Genomic DNA, 18,357 nt, shown 5'->3' with positions numbered 1-18,357 from the left:
ACGGGGTTCAAACCAGAATTAGATACGTTCATAGAAGATACATCCACCAATGGCTATTAGCCAAGATGGTCAGGGACACAACCCCATCGTCAGAGATGCAACCCCTAAACTTCTAACTGCCAGAAGCTGGGAAGTGATGACAGGGGATGACTCACTTGATAATTACCCTGTTCTGTTCATACCCTATGAAGCATCTGGCACTGGCCTGTATCAGAGGACAGGATATTGGTCTGACCCAGCGTGGCCATTCTTAAGACTGCAATATTTAGGCCATAGTTCTGCAAATTAGAAGATAAAACTAGTACTTTCTTTATTTCTTTGTTTAATCGACCTTTGAACAAAACAGCATTGGGTTTGCTGTTGTAGTGAGGTAGGATGGAAACACAGGTCAGGACCTCCAAAGTTCACCAAGCTGGTAGATTTATGTTAAGCCAGAGACAACTCAGAATAGGTTTATCTGTAGCATACTAAAGGCCTGATCCTGCTTCCCACTGACAAGAATCCCAGGCTACTGTAAAAGTGCTAGACTCTCTCAAAGAAAAAGGTGAAGATGACAAAACAAGAGGAGAGCCACTAGGGAAAGAAAGCTGGTAGAAGAGAAAGAAGAAAGTAACTAGACTAATCATTTTTAAAACTGTCCCAACTGTCTTAGAGAGCTGTAAGAAGCCACCAATCCTTTCATTACTGCTATCTTGTATTTATTTTTTATTCAGGAGGTTTATACTAAATATTCTACTGGAGGAATGCAGTATCAGAAAAGTAAAATACCTCCCCTTTACCCAAGAGTTTGTGACTACCTGCCTGACAGAAACCAGACAAAGCAATAAAACAAAAGGGGAGGAGGGGAAACGTTAAGCTTTCCATTGATTTAAAAAACAATATTATTTTATGATACTGCTTACTCTGTGCTAAGGAAACTAACTCTAGACCTGATCAGAGTATCACTTTTCAAATGCCTAAATCCCTGTAAAGGTTTAGTGTCTGGCTGTGTGCATTTTGCTCAGTATTAACATGTTCAATGGAGTACTTTGATTTTTTTTATCTCGACGCCAGAAGCTGGTGAATATATGCTTCATAGCTTCAGATAAACCTTTTGTTCTTCTGGGGCTGATCAGCTGGTGCGGCAGCGAGAGGGAGAGGAGGAAGGAAATTCACAGGGGCTCCACGGTTTCAAAAAGTCAAATTACCTCTGAGCCATGGCATTGCTGATAATTTAAATGAAAAAATATATATACAGGCTGCACCACACAACATCTCTACTGTTAGGACTTTTAATGAAGCCCCAGTTGTGATGACACTGAAGCAGAGAACGCTACAGTGGGATAATTACTTGGCTCCCTCACAGCTGAGTTTCACAGATGCATTATTAACGGCACATTCCATGCCATAACGAGCACCGAATGTAGGTGGGATTCACAAACCCCGGCATCCGCCATTAGCGGGTTGGCGCAAACACAAATGAGTGTTTTCACAAAAGCATGCAAAGGTTGTGAAATTCCAATGAATTCTTTCACTGGAAAAATAGTTCAAGCTGCCATGACCGGATATGTCACCTCCCATGGCACACTGTGCTCTGAGTGAGGCACCATGGGAAATTACAGAATCAGAATGCATTGATTTTTCTGTAGAAAATACAGGCAGCAGCCCTGATGAAGAATTAAGGAGGAAATGTAATAACCTAATTCTCCTCCAATCTCACGTTCCCTCTCCCTCAGTGCTCCCCACTTTATTTTTGTTTAACAATTATCCAGGTATACAGGACTAAACTGAGCTTTGATGCAAGTGGGTAAAAGGACACCTGGCTGGATATAATTACACCTGCTTTCATCAGGGCTGAATTTAGCCCACTTTGCCTGAATGTCACCAGCTCTGAGAGACAACAGTTCCAAGCAATACTCGTTTTAAGCTGCCACGTGTTTCATGCTGTTCTTTGTGACATTCATCCCCCTAAACATTTTTCCCCTAACAGACTTTCTCCACAGAATCTATTTACAGTTTATGCAGTTATTAATAATTCCTCCTCGAACCATACAGTACATGGCCTGAAAGCTCTAGAGGATAAAAAGGGAATATTCACACACACAAATTACAGAAAACACAACATTAATATCTTTCACTTGTATTAATTCAGGGCACATTAGTCTAGCACCCTCCTCAGCCCTGTCAAAAAATACCAAGCAGTTAAAAAAATTCCTTATGGCCATACTGCAGTGTTCTCTCTTCATTTTCAGAAATCAGCTTGGAGTAAGAAATGTTTTGAAATCAGTGGCAGTACTGGTCCTTTTTATTTTTTTCCTATAAGCTTCCATTTCAAGGTGACCTTTTTTTGAGCGTTACCCCAAGTGTTTCTGCACACATACGGAACAAACAGTCTCCCAATAATTAACGCTAGCACTTAATGAAGTCCAGCTGCTGCAATAGCAAACTGAGGAGAGGCCAACCTTTGTAAACTAACTTGGGCTCTTCCAGTTACAGATGCTTTAAAACCACACTAGTACACTTCTCTTTGCCTAGTTCTCAAAGATCATTCATACCAAATAAGACAAGTATTCAAGATTAAGCATTTAATAACAAAGCTTATCTTTGAAGTAATATTTCATGCTGGCAAATTATATAAAAGGGCTGGATCAATTTCAGTGAATGCTGCAAAATTAATACAAATCCACAGCAGCAAATGAAAAACTAAAATGAAAATGTAAGTTGTTACAGACATAAACCTTTACAAATTCTAGAAGTATAGTTCCAAGAGAAAATTGGAGATCGCTTCTTTGGCAAAATCCATTCCTCTGAACTCATTTTCTGACAAAATATAAGAGGAGCTAACAGCCAACAGTTTATTAAAATAATGCCATTTGCCAGTTTATTCATTATGTTCATAAGTATGGTAAGGATACTAGGTGAATTTTATATGAGAATGTCTCCATTATAACTCATACCACGCGTCCTTCAGAAAAATCTACTCTTTCCACAAAGTCCTCTTTTAGACGTGTTTTCCTGCAATATTCCTTTATTCAACCCCTTATGTGCAATTTTTCCACACTGCAACACCTATAATGTTGTCTGATTTAAGTGGCAAGTTCCTAATCTCCATGGTGCATGGTGGATCTCACCTCCCACGTTTCTGTTTTATGTACGAGCACAAAATTCCCACTCAGGTTAATGAGAGATCTATGCACAGAGAGTGCAAAATACTAGTCAAGATCTACTGAAAAGAATTTTAACCTGTGCCTAAGAGGAAGCTACAGATACCTTAATATGATATTTCAGGGCTTGTCACATGGAATTAATCAGGACCAAAATAGATTGTGAATTTAAAGCGAGTTACCTATTCCTGATTAACTCCATGTGTGGATGCTCTTAGTCCAGAAGAAGAGTGCCTTATTCTGAATTAGTTTAATCCTTTATAAGTGGATTAAACTAATTCAGAACAAGGCACTTATTCTGGAATAAGTGTGTCCACACATGGAATTATTCAGGAACAGGTAATCAGGAATAACTCCCCATGCAGACAAGCCCTTAGATTGCAAGTTGATATCTCAGAGAAAGAGAGAAGGTCCAATTTTGCCCTCAATTACATAGGTGATTCAAACCCATGAAACTGAATCAGATGTATTCCGTTTCCAAAATCACTGACAAGGATAATGACTTTGACTGCAATAAACAGTAAATGGCCTTTACAAAGATACTGGGGAAGAGAATTAGCTAATTTACTTTAATTTAAACTAATTTACAAATTAGGAAATGTAATAATTTACTAATACCTCCAGCACCTCAGAAATCAACAAGGGGTCAATCGTGAACTCCAACCAAAACTGCAACACTTGTAACCACTCCACTTCTTGAACTAGCAAACTAACATTACATAGGTATTAAAGTACTTCCTAGACAATTCTGGGTGTCAACACCTTTCAAAATATAATTTAAAAACAAAATCATCAGTTTATACAATAACAGAGTCCTTGGGAAAAAATTGGTATGTGCACAGTAATACCGATTTCTAAGCTCAAATTCCTTTGTTTGCTTTAACACTAACTTTGGACCCTTCTGCTGCCTGAAGACTCAAAAGGAGTTGCATTTTTTTAAAAATTGCATAACGTGGCAACATTCCTCAGTGTATCAACATTTCTTGAACAGGAAGGTACCAAAAGGCTAACAGCCAAGAACTAAACTTTGTTCTACTCTACTAAAAATACTGCACTGATTAGCCAATTGCATTATTTATTTTCCTCTGATAAAAATAACCTTATTAAGAAATCGTAAGTATGCACTTATTACAAAGCAGTTCTGATTAAATTCCACAGTGCAGATATTTGGGAGAAGGGACGTGGGAGAACGAGAGAATATGACTGTCTTCATATATAGGATGCATGGCACAATATGCTGGCACACATACTCCATATATATATATATATATATATATGGAAGTATGTGTATAAAACAGCCATGGAAAAAAATGTCTATAACAAAACAGAAAATTTGGAGACATCTGTTAACCATGATTATCCTGTCTTAAAACTGAGCATTTTAGATTTCTTAGCTCCCTCTTTTGTTCAGTTTTGGTTCTCAAGCTTGCAGTTTTCTGCTCTACACTATTTATTTTTGTGCACTCTGTAACACAACCTGACAAAATTCTACGTGCTCATTCACCCAGAATGAATAATTTTTAAATAGGACAATAAAGTATCTTTATTTTTTTCATAAAACAATGGCCAAGATAAAGGGCTAGCAAGTATATTTTAAAGTTCAAGATGATTTTACAAGGCTTCTGCAAGCCATATAGCTTCTTCTCCAATTATAAAGTTCACCCATATACTAAGACAAAAATGTAAGGGAATGATCTACTTGAAAATGGAAAATGAGCTGCCAAATTTGGAGTGAGTTCCAGATTTTGAACCCTTCCTGTTCCCCAAATTGCAGTGTCCAAGTTTGTTTTAAAAGTCAATCACAAAACCTGACTCTGAGTTTAGATTCCATTTCTCTCCAAAGTTTGGTGCTGTTTAGATCTAAAGGGATGTTTGGGGCCCATCTTCACTCCACAAAGAGATGGTGATGTTTTGGACTTGTTTTCTGTCGTCCTCACCTGCCTCACAAAAAGTTACTTCTCTATATACAATGGACCACTGATCTTATGATATGCTTTAGATACTCAATTAAAGGATGGGAAAGCATTTCTAAAAAAGCAGCTTTTTTCTTCAAGGTGAAATAGGGAGGCAAGATATTACACATTAAGAAATACTAACATATTAAAGGTTTTAATAGGCAAGATCATGGAAGTTTGAAAACATGATTCATTTATGCTATATATTTATGTACAAGCCTATTAGGTTCTGTTGCGCTTTTTAACATTATCATGCATAAATATATATTCACTGTACATAAATATATACACAGGGTAAATGTATGCTAATAATCTTTTGAATTAATCATGTTATAAATCTGGTGCAGACAAGATGAAGCAATATGTCTAAATATTCCAATATTCTTTATTGTATTAGAGTATTAATACATATATGCATTTATATACAAAAATTATAAAAATATTTGTGGTTTATCAGCTTAAACTTTAATCTTGTTCATAATATAGACAGATTTTACTTTTATGGGAGGTAGCTTTATTATTTAACACTCCAACGGCAAGATTATGTTTTTCTATAAAAGAAAGGGACATACTTCTCTTCAGTCCTTAGAGTGCTAGCCTTCGTATTCTGCAATATGTTGTGGCTCAATTTTTATACACAGCAATTTCTTATCTGTTAGTTCAAGGTGAGTACTCCAGCTAGTGACAGTTATTTTACCAAACCTCTCAAAATACTGTACATGAAAAATGGTACATACAACTTTTGTTGTGTTCACTTTCTAGACAGAGAAATACTAATTGTCTTTTTAAAAAATCTCTATAGTATTTTGTCAATATTTTTTTATTACAGCAGAGCATGTATAAATATTTTATTGTAAACCGAGGGCCTAAAATAAACAGTTTAGTAAATAGTTATTACATTACAAGGAAAAACATCTGTGGAAACTGTTTTCCATGTAATTATTCTTGCTATTTTACATTAGCGCTCAACGTGAGTTTCTTTGGCTCTAACGTTTCACTTATTCTAAATCTTCCTCCTTGTTGCTATTATTAAAATCTTTAAAAGGTGCCAAATCTTAAATGAAGAAAAAAAATGATTCGCTAGAAATTATTCATATCACAGTGAGCCTCTACTAAACCTGGCAGGGGTGCAATATTTTCGGTGAAATTAACATAAAATATACAACTGCAAATTATCCAGGAAATAGCTATGTTCTTTACAGCGTGCATTTACATGGGGGGGGGGCAGAGTGAATGTTCTACTTATCTGTCTAGCACAAAGCTAAAAACAGTCTCTTCCAAAGCCAGCTTTAAAAGAAAATAATAGATCTGCATAGGGAACATGGTCCTTAAAGAGGATATAACAAATAGCTGGTTGGCAAAATCAACCTTAGAAATTACTGGAAATAATAATCAACCCTGGACATTTCTACTGCTGAATGCTAGCAATCCAGTTTTAGTTCTCTTCTTGATACATGGAATGCATTTCCTCTCTTAGGCCTCAGCCCTTTCTGCTAAAACACAAGAAAAATTGTAATACTGTGTAAAATGCAAATCTTGCTGTAAATATTTTATAAAATTGTTGCATATATCCCAAAAAGCTATAGGTCTTAATTGAGAGGAGGCTATTTTGCCAGTCAATATATGGAAATGTAAAATGCTAATTCATGTTTTTCTACTTGTAAAAAACCCTGGAGAACAGCAAAACCACAAATGCACTCACTTTAATATTATACATATAATTTGGCTCCCTCTTTACAATCCCCACTGTCCTGGCTTTTATCTCCCAATGGCTGCAGACGAAGAATCACAGAATCACTTTTACATCATCTGCACAGGAAGTCAACCCCCATCCTCTGCCAGCTTGGCAAAGGAGTAAGAGGCTGAGCTAACACACACTGCAAACAGGAACTGAAACAAGAAATTCCAGCCTTGTTACACAAGAAACAAGCCCTAAATGACATTAAACCTGATTGGAGAGGAACAGCATGCAAACAGCTTTTCACCAGTGAGAACTAACTTACATTAACAGCAGCCCAGACAGAAGGCACACAGGCAGATATGAAATCCGATGCAGCCCAATGTGCACACCTGCAAGTGTTAGGAGTCTCGAGATTTTTTGCTGAAGTGTTTTTAGCACACGTAGCTTTTGATTTTTAGACAGCTGATGATTGTGACACTAAGGCTTAAGACTCCCTCACTCGGTGTCATGCTGAAATCTGTCTAGAAGTTATTTTGTCTGATTAAACATACAGTCACTAGTGTTAGCCTTTATTCACTCACGTGCATGTTTATTTAGCAAGGGAAGGACTGGGGAGGGGGATAGTATTGTGTCTACTTTAAATGAAACTATCAAGTCATTACATTTTCAGCTCTCAATTGGTAGCTGATGCTGGCTTTAAAGTCTGAAAATGATAGCTTTCCCCCAACAGTTTAAAGGGTTTTCCCCCCAGTAGATTTCTTTATCTTCTGATTAGAGCTGAAGTTAATATGGTTGTTTTGTTTAACATCAATAATGCCAGAACAGATGATCTAGCGATCCCTTCTGGCCTTAATTTCTACGACAAAATGCTGTGTAGGTTTTATTTAAAAATACCATTTACTCTGTCTTTAGCTCAGAGGAGGCTGCTTGGTCATAATCCTGAAAAACCTTACTCTGTGCATAGTGCTTACTACCAGAAGAAATCCCACTGAAGTCAAAAGGACTACACAGAGTAGTAAGAGCATCAGGATCAAGGCCTAATGGGGGAAAGGGAATGGAAATTAAGTTGATTGGGTTTTAACTGTTGGATCATGCAGCACTCCCTCACATCAATAGTCTATAATTATGTAAGCAGTTCTACTGACTTCACGTGGGACCACACATGTGAATAAGGGCCACTCACATGAGTAAAGATTGCAGTATATTTTAGTTGAGGTCTAGTTAAGGTGCATAATGGAACCCAGTTGAAGACCTATGCATGTTTCGTTTGTGGGGTACAAGTTATCTCTTAAGACTTGTAGCTGCATACTGGTTTTAAGGCTGGATGCACAGCCCTTACTTTTACTAGAAGTAAGGGAACTTGCACCTACAAAGCCTAGAACCTACATTAAAGTGGGTTTTATGCTCATTAGAAGGCAGACATCCACAAAGAATACAACTTTTGCCCAGAACTCATTCAAAATACACTTTGATAATCAACTATGGAAACAAACTATATTTTCTTATTCAGGGCTCCACATCAGATTAATTTTACTGAATTTAACAAGTTTTGCTGTTAATGGATTTCACGCTGTGATGCCACTTTGAATACCTCTACCCAAATAAAATGTTGTGTACAATGGATGTGGTTTCACCACATTCCTAGATTGCTAAAGGCAGCAGTTCCCTCAATTTAATCACAAGAAAAATAGGTTATTGGACAAGGCTCTTTGATAGATATATTTTTGGTCTAAAATTTTTTTCACAACTAATGTTTATATAAAATAAATATGCAAGAGTGATATCACCATGCTCGCTGTAGTTAATGGTCTGATGGATATTTCCACTTAAAGGGGGAAAAAACCTTATTTGCAGGGTTAATAACCAAGGCATCCTGAGCCATAGCTCTACAAGTAACCGTGCCCTTGCTCTGTATTGCTAAAATTTGGCTTACAAGACTGCATCACACAAGTATCTTTAAAAAAAAACAAAAACGAAAGTTGTTACACAGACATTTCAGATTTCAGGGATTACAGTTGCACAAAGCACAAACCATTCAAGACTGGGTAGTTTATGACGATTTTCTGCACCAACCTCCAGAGCTGCTGCACTCAACATTGTTGAGCAGTTTGGCAGTGGCACTTAAAAACAACTGCATAGTTTGGTTTAAAAACAGGTTATGAAGCAGGTGCAGTAAGTTTTTTTCAGCAACAACTTCATAAGGAGTTTTTGGCATGTGAGGCTTAGTACCTATGCATAGCATCCACATTGCACCAATAGAGTGTAATGGCTCCAAATGGCCTGTTAGGCAAACCTGGAAAAGCTGTAAGTATTAAAGGCCTTGACAATAGACATTAATGCCTCCAACACTGACAAAATAAATTATAGATTTAAAGGTGCTGTTAAGAGTAATGGCAAGAATCCGTATTTAATTTTAATAATTCCCTATCAACATATTTAACAGCTGCGCTGTATGTTTTAAACATTTCTGTATTATCAGAACTATAAGTAATTCATGGGTTTTAATACACATAGTTTTTTTTAAAAGTATTCCGCCTCTCTCATACATTTCAGCTACAAAAAATTACTAGATTTGTAAGATTTAAAAACATTCTTAAGCAAGAACATTCAGACTTTTCCACCTAAACTCCAGACTGACATCTCTGTGAATTATGATAATTGCCAAAGTGACAAATTGTTTTTTTTTCCCTTCTAAACTCTGAAATTTCTTACTTTTTTGGGTTACTTCAATAAGACACTTTGCTTTTAAAGCATTATTGTCAGGTATAGATTCATTAAAAAAAAATAAACTGTTCCTTGACAGGTTTATCAATATAACTCTTTAGAGTCTAACGGAAATATTTTTTAGAAATTTACTTTTCACCATATGTGATCATTTTTGCACATTGTTGTCCAAGTACATTGAAAACAAGATAGTTTCATTTTTGTTTACAGCCAGCATCTAATCAATTTCACTTTCTGGTTCTGGCATACTAGTGTTATTCCTCTAAAAATAAAAATTCTTTCCATGCCTTTTTTTCTATAAATGGGAACATATCTATTAACATTAGATTTTTAAGATTTTTTTTCTGTTTTGACAGTCCTAAATTTTGGGTGTAAAAACTTAATCTGATCATGACAAAATTCCTATGTATATTTTTTTACTTTAACTATTTCTTAAATATCTTAAGAATTAGACCATGTCAGAGAATATCAGCTACCTACATCTGGCCACAGTTTTGTTCAGCACTGTCCGGTTACTGAACATTGCATGATCTTTCATCATTTGATTTTTTGTTGCGGACATTTTTCTCTTGATAAAAGTCACAGATGCAGAATTAGAAAATGATAGTCCATATCCCCATATGCTAGAGAAGACATATTGGCAATGGGATGAGTAAAACAAGCTGTAACAAATGACATGCTGTTGATACTAGCTGATACTGATCATCTAACACATGGAGCAAAACTGCATTTGGTTATTCTGGAGTAAAACCTAGAGTCAATGGATTTACTCTGGCATAACTGAATGAAAAACAACAATTTTTACAATTTTACAACAATTAGTCTTAGAATTATACAACAACACTATATTCAAAGACACTGATCTTATTCTTTGATAGGTATGGGTGAGCTTACACAAGACAACACATTTCCACTCTATACGGCTAAATTCAGTGCCTTGCATAATCACAGGTTTCAGAGTAGCAGCTGTGTTAGTCTGAAAAAGAAAACGAGTACTTGTGGCACCTTAGAGACTAACAAATTTATTAGAGCATAAGCTTTCGTGAGCTACAGCTCACTTCATCGGATCCGATTGCATCCGATGAAGTGAGCTGTAGCTCACGAAAGCTTATCCGATGAAGTGAGCTGTAGCTCACGAAAGCTTATGCTCTAATAAATTTGTTAGTCTCTAAGGTGCCACAAGTACTCCTTTTCTTTTTGCGAATACAGACTAACACGGCTGCTACTCTGAAACAAGACAACACATGACTCTGCATCTAAAGGCAGGGTTAACCTCTGCATGTGGTTATATTTACTACAGTACCTAACTGTTTATACATATATAAAGTTCAGCGTATACTTTATCTCCTACCTGCAGTGACATTTTTCATAGTCCTCCTCTCCACCAGTGCAGGAGCTGGAAAAGAAGGTAACGTCTCACCATATGGGGTTTTGGCTGCACCTACAGGAAACAGGAGGTAAAAAAACTCAACTCTTCCCCGTGAGGTCAGCACCTCATTTACCCCCAGTGCATGGGTTAATTGCAACACAACAAAACAAAGAGGAAAGAGATTCAGGGGAGGCAGGAGAAAGTGTGTTGCTGAAGAGGAGGACTATGGAAAACACCATTACTAGTAAGTAATCATTCTTTTTCATACCTCCCCTCTTCATCAATCTAGGAGTTGGAAAAGAAGTTCAGTCCTCACCATATAGAAATGTAATTGACAATAGAAGCAGGCAATAGCCCCTTACCTTAAAATGACTATAGTATCTGACAGATCCTATGACTGAAAGTGCATTTTCTGCAGAAGTTAATACAAGTTTATGGCGGGTAGGAAAAATATGTACGTTTGACTCAGTTGCTACTCTTTAATTTTCAAAAAGTTACATTCCATCTGAGAATTGCTTACAACTCCCAGCAGAATAAAGCTTCATGCAGAATGGAGAGACTTAAGATCCTGTTGTTCGAAGTATTCTTGCATAGGCCTTGATCCACCTGGAAACTGTAGTATTTGGCTGTATTGTGTCTTTCCCTAGCCAATAAAATAGGACAAATAATGCTTTTGAGTTGTAAAATAGCATCATTAGTCCAAGGTAAGAGTCAATGTTTTGCCTGACAAAGAATGAAAACTGTCTCTAAAGAAAAGCAGATTGATTATGATAGATCAACAGAGTTACTGGTTCATTTAAAATCTGATATTACTTTAGGAAAGTCTGATAATGAAACTAAAATCTTCTCTCTCAAAGTTCAACTGAAGACACAGAGGCAATTGTTAGAACCTTCCTGCTAAGAGACAGGGCCACAAGAAATAAATTTTTTAGTAAAGCAAATTTAAAGGAATTGAATCTGCCAATTCAAAACTAGAACAATACATACACCTCAATCTGGAATAATCTAAAGAGAGAAGAACATGAAGTAGAAATCTCTTGATTCCTTAAAGAGTCCAGAAAGTTGCTAATAAGTTGACCCACAAAGAGTTTCCACTACAAAAATCCAAAATAAAAGTGACCAAACATGTTTGTTACTTACTGCAGAGCAACTGGTTCACTCTGCACCAAGAACTTGACAGAAAATGATGAGTCAAAGGTGTACTGAAACACACAGTATATTTAAAAGAAATGAAATGCTCTTCATAGGTCAGAATAATGTGCATGAAATTCTTGCTGTTGAAAAGTTTCTCTCTACACTAAAGAATGATCAGGAAAGAAAGTACTCCGATTACTCAGGAGATATGAAAATAATATTTTTATCCCTCAGGAAGGAGTGAAAAATTATACTTGACCTGATTTGCTAATCAAGTATGATTATCACAATGAAATTTGCTCTAATGACCATTTGTAATGGGCAGTCTCTTGACTTAAAGGACCAGGTTAAAGTCTCCCCAAGATTTGCACTGCCATTTAATTTGATCCTTATTTAAAGGCAATGCACCAACTGTATCCCTTTGAAGTAAATGGAGTTACATTGAAAATGAATTTGGACCTATATCTAATAGACAAACATTCTGATTTGTCCATTGGATGATCAGACAAGTTTCAGTGTACATAACTTGATAACCCTCTTATTCAAATACAGATGTTTTCCATAACAGGAGAAGGAAGGAAGGAAATGTTTTGGACCTGATCATCAGAAGTGCTGAGCATTTGCAGCTCCCTCTGAAGTCAGTGGGTGCAGGTGCTTAAAACCACAGACGTGATTTTTATTAGGAAGTGTTCTTTATCAGTGTTCTTATTAGTAAGAAAGGGACTTAGAGCTACCTTTCTAGTACTGTGCACTTTCTCTTCCCACTGTCCAATGACAGGGTAGACTGGAACAGCGTCCACACCTCCCCAAAAAGATAAAATGAATGGTGCATGGACATTTTATAACTTTGGCCAAAGATGTTAAATTTTCCCATATATGCACTTCTTTGCCTCCCACCCCTATTTGTTTGTTTTTAGGTAAGCCCAGATATCTTGCTAGTGCAGAAACAGAAATGGTAGCTGATTTCCTTGCAGCTTTGGATGAAAAGGCATTAAAAACTGCACCACTGGATTGGCAAGACTTGAAGAACAGGGAAATCTTCTTTCTCCAAGAAAAAGCATAGTAGTGCTTAACTACAGCAACCTGCCTGTTAAAACATCATAAACACCTAGATTTCAAGACAGAATTGGTACAAAGCTACAGGGACAAAGAAGATCCAAAAGCTGTACATAGAATTACAGTATAAACAACCAGTGGAACCTGTAGATGTGATGGTGTACAATATGGCTCCTTTATATCGAAGAGAGAATGTAACTGTTGCTGTTCTAGGACCTCTACAATCTTCTCTACATACCTTATGACCACAGAAATGACAATCTTCTCACAGGAAGACGTTATCCCCTTTGACTAGATCATTCTTGCTCATGTGCAATTAGTGGTAGCAGGAACTGATTAAAGGGAACCTAATGTTGAGTTTTAGGGGTTTTTTTTTTGTTTTTTACGTATTCATCCTGTTGATGAATGCTATCTTTAATTCTTAATTTCTTCACTGTTTAGAGATAATGAAGTTTAATTCAGTTTTAATTTAATCTAAAAAAACTGGTTCTTTTCAGCATCTTTATCCAAAAGTGATGCAGAGTCGATAAACTTTTCTAATAAAAAAGAAAACTATATGAAAAACATTTTAATAGAGAAAATATAACTTCAAAGTGAAGTCCTTCAGGAAAAGGGAAATCAAGTATGTCATATACAATTATACCGTCAGATGCCACGTTTTAAAGAAATCATTTTGTTATTGTTTAGGACCTCAATTATTTAGTAAATTGGTTAATTTCTTAAGCAAGCACTGGTGCCATTGAAGGCAAAACTCTGTACAATTCAAAGCAGCAGGATTCAAATGTGAAGAAATAAACAAATTCATGTAAAGAACAAAAGATATCTTTGCAGCATCACTCTAGAAAAGTCTGAAGAACAGACCTGAAAATGATAGAGCTTTGTTTATAGGAAGATTCTGATTCTTTGTTTTTTTTTTAAATCAGGAGAAAGGTAGAAAGGTCTGATTGGAAACTGAGGTGCTGACTTTATAGTGGGAAAGAGTTGAGTAATTTTGCCACCCATAGTTAGAACCAAAATTTCATATGGTGAGAACTTACCTTCTTTTCCCACTTCAGGGTTGGTGGAGAGGGACTCTGTGAAGACTGTGTGCACTTATATTCATAGATATGTGCCCACAGATGTACAAATAATCCAAGAAGCAGGCAGAAAGTATTTCTGCAGACTGCTAAATACAATTCTCGTTTTTTTTATTTGGGGGTAGGGTTGTTGTTGTTGTTTTTGAAAATACAATAATTTTCAAGGTTAACAATACCACTAAAGTGAAGAACAAGTTACAGCATCAAAATATCACAGATTACACACATGAAAGTTTACTGGAAAGAGACGTTTTTGCCACACTAGTTAACAGATGTTGAAAGACTGTGAATTGATTGAGATGCCTGCTAATGATAACTCTGAAGACACATCAGACTTAAAACTCAAACTAATTACAGAAAAGGTGTTTTATCAACTGCTCCCCTTTATGAATAAATATGAAACTACCAGGAAAATGTTTAAACGAGTTTAATCATAACTGCATATGAAAATTGGGTTGAAGGGCAAAAAGGATTCTTAACACGGTTAAGAGAGAATGAAAGCAATATAAAACCGTGATCACAGACGATTATGCATGAATCATGCAAAACAGGAATGTTGTCATAGCAGCTATAAAAATGTCAGTGAAAACTGAACTACTATTATGCAAGGTGTAAATGAAACGAAAAAATGCAAGAGGAAAATACGAATGAATATATTAAGGAAAACACTGTTTCTTTTCTGGTAGATAAACAAGCAAAACAAAATACATTTTCATGAAACAGAGTAATTTCTAGGGACAAATATGCATAGATAACAATTGTAAGAGACCATAGCTTAATTCTGATGAAGTGGGCTGTAGCTCACGAACGCTTATGCTCAAATAAATTTGTTAGTCTCTAAAGGTGCTGCAAGTACTCCTTTTCTTTTGCGAATACAGATAAACACGGCTGCTGCTCTGAAACATAGCTACACTGTGTATCTGGATGACAAAGTTATTAGTATTTCTGGCAACAAATTTTCCATGTGGCAGAAAGAAAGAATGGGCTAACATGTACAATTATGAAGACCATTTTAAAATAGGAAGCCAATTAGATATTGGATTCTATTAGGGCCCAACATTTCCTGCTAAAGTCCATGCGAGTTTGAGCTCTGGCCCTGAATGAAACTACACTATTAACTATTAATACTGTAGTTTAATTATTAGTGGTGTACATTTACAGTGCCATATCCTCCTACTACATATGTACCATGCTCACCACTGTGTTATTTAAGTATCTACATGAATCATTACTTATTATTATTAACAATAACAGAGAACTAATGTAAAACTCAAAACAAGCGCTTTAGGTAGGCCAACAATTACATTTAGGCTTATAGGTATAATACATATTGCATTCTAAGACTCTCAATCCTGCAACAAGTTCCATGCAGACAGATGCCTACACAGGCATAGAGCCCCACTTAGGACAACAGTATTCCATGCACACCCAGAGGTTTATATAGGCAAAGCACATATGAGGATCAAGGCCCAAATACGCATTTCTAAACAGAATACATGTAGCTCATAAAGGTTTGTATACCAGTTTTTCCTTTCTAAAAACAACTTTAAATAGTAGACAGCTACCTTAACGTGTGATTCCAGTACTACTTATTAATTAAAAGAAATCCATAAAGAATTAGATGTTTAAAACAAATACTACATTAATGTATAAGGGTTGTGCTTGCAACTGTGCATTAAAAGAGCAACACTTAAAATATGCTTTAAAAATATGAAAGTTTTACAAATATATTTTGAATTCTTAATGTGTTCATAAATAATTCACACATTCAACCGTTAAGTCCAGAAATATGTTATCATTGATCACTTGCATTTAATGCTTCAAAAACAATCTGGCACATTTTTTATTTGCCTTAACACTTGAAAGCTATTACAAAGACACTGTATTCCAGTGTTATCATCATTGCTACCATGTATACATTTTAATTCAGCACTGGGCTACACTACAAATCTATGCTGGTATTACTACGTCACTCACAAGTGTGGAAAATCCACACCCCTGAGCGATGCAGTTATACCGACCTAACGCCAACGCCTGGTGTAGATGGGAGGTCTTCTCCCATCAACATAGCTACTGCCTCTTGGAGAGGTGAAGTCCCTGCACCGATGGGACAGGCTCTCCTTTCATTGTAGATACCATCTTCACTTAGCATTGCAGCTGTGCTGCTGCAGTACTGTAAGTGTAGTCAAATCCTAATACTTGGCCAAAGGCCTGTAGGGTTTCCCTCTCAAGAATCAGACAGTTTTGTCTCAGTCATTTGACACAATGTCATGACTGGATGGAAAGGAATTTTGTTTACCAAGAAGCACCTTTCAAAATTTTGCCAATTTAAATAACTGAGAATTCAAACCGCATGTTTAACTAACAATGCATAAGAAAAATAGAACATTTAAACAGAATTAATGCCTTCCTTTAACACATTATTGTATTAAGATCTCTATTCTGAAATGTGCTGACTATCCTCAGCTCCCAAGTCGATGAGAGTTGAGAGGACTCAGCATTTCCCAGGATCAGGCCCTAACAATAGAAATGTCTTTGTATCCTAGAAGGAAATGCATATGGAAAATACTTCCACCTATGCAGATGCTATTTGTAAAGGGTGGTAAGCTCTGTATCTGGATCCACTTTGTATTAACAATGAATATATATACTCAGATAGTACAGTGATGGGCAGCAGTATAAAACCATAACTCGCTTTACATATATACAAATACCTGGGTTGGACAGTTATGTTATTAGCTGAATCAATGAAAACTATAACAAAGAGATTCATGCTCCAAAAGGTTCTTAGATACATTCTGACTGTAAAATCTCAAATCTTTTAACTGCTCTCTTGATGTTATCTCTGTGATTTAGTTGTCTATCAATTAATAGCTCTTTTACATGTGAAAACAACTTTCTACACACTGTTGCCTTTTAAAGTCTGTGCATTATCCGAGTTCTTTGGGTTTGGCCTCAAATTTGTTACACTAATTATTCTTATTTTTGGTCATGGTTTTATATTTAGAATACATGTGTCAATTTACAGAAAAAATGTAGATGATATACATTCTGTATGTGTCTGTGTTTCTGGCAAAACAATTGCACAACTTGAAACACAATATTCAGGAGGGATCAGTGGCATTTTATCACAGATTAGGTGATACAGATGTTTGGGATCCTGTGTTACCTGAATCAAAAATATCATTAAAAACACACTGCAGCTCATTGCTCAGCAACATCTATTTGTTTTTTGCACTGAAATTTCTTTTTGCCTCCATCATTACAATTAGATGATTTGGTAGTTCCCCATCATCCAGAGGATGCTAAGGCCTTGTCTACACTACGGGGGGAAATCGATCTAAGTTACGCAACTTCAGCTCTATGAATAACGTAGCTGAAATCAGCATACTTAAATCTACTTACCGCGGGGTCCACATTACACTATGTCAACGGGAGATGCTCTCCTGTCAACCTCCCCCTTGCGCTTCTCGTTCAGGTGGAGCACAGGAGTTGATGGGAGAGTGATCTGCGATCGATTTAGTGGGTTTTCACTAGACCTGCTAAATCGACCGCCGATGCATCTATCGCCATGCATCGATCCCCTGGTAAGAGTAGACAAGCCCTAAGTCTATAAAGCAGTCCAAGATACAGACCACAAAGCTATTTCAATACAACTGCCACTATTGTCCCCTACAGCTGTAAAATGAATAAACTGGGAGTCCTGCTTTATGTATTCCCCAACATAAATTAAGTACAGGTTCTGGAGACCATCCTAGTTTACAATAATCTGCCCATTGTTACACTCTATGGCTCTCAAAATAGTTTGCCAGAAGAATACACGTAACGAATTGGGAGGAGCTGGGAAGAATATACAGAGATGATTGGTCTGTATATTTGTGTGTGTACTTATAAAAAATTAATACGTTGACTGGACACCTTATCTTAGACTAGTAAAAATCCAAAATAAATAAATAAATGAGAGACAAATCTAGAGGGAATGCTTTGCCACAAACGTGGCACAAGGACCTATCAGTGGCCAAATTATTGAATATTCAAGTGTCCTACTGCTCCCTCAGCCACAGGAGAAAGATCTATTAAGAGCTTTCTGTGATTTTTGCTGTTGTCATGGATGTTCTCTTCCCCCATCGGTGGAGCCAGTTGCTTAGCATGCCATCCTCCTAGGCATCTAATAGAGACTGCACATCAGAGGCAGTGGTTGGTGGGGGAATAGGGGAAA

General features: G+C 36.5%; 1 protein-coding gene across 10 annotated transcripts in view; it reads right to left on the bottom strand.

Annotated features, from left to right (window-relative positions):
- Positions 1-18,357, bottom strand: part of ZNF423 (zinc finger protein 423) — a 324,001-nt gene that overhangs the window by 84,847 nt on the left and 220,797 nt on the right. For 5 of the 10 annotated variants that reach the window (XM_038368893.2, XM_038368890.2, XM_038368892.2 and 2 more), the window contains one exon: positions 10,855-10,944. The exons of the other annotated variants lie outside the window; for them this stretch is intronic. In XM_038368893.2, coding sequence (XP_038224821.1) covers positions 10,855-10,944 — 90 coding nt within the window. The remainder of the gene's footprint in view (positions 1-10,854; positions 10,945-18,357) is intronic. 10 annotated transcript variants of the gene reach the window in all.

This window comes from Dermochelys coriacea, chromosome 12, assembly GCF_009764565.3.
Source record: "Dermochelys coriacea isolate rDerCor1 chromosome 12, rDerCor1.pri.v4, whole genome shotgun sequence".
NCBI classification, from domain to species: domain Eukaryota; kingdom Metazoa; phylum Chordata; order Testudines; family Dermochelyidae; genus Dermochelys; species Dermochelys coriacea.
The sequence above is the reverse complement of the archived record's forward strand: the minus strand, read 5'-3'. Positions and strand labels throughout refer to the sequence as shown.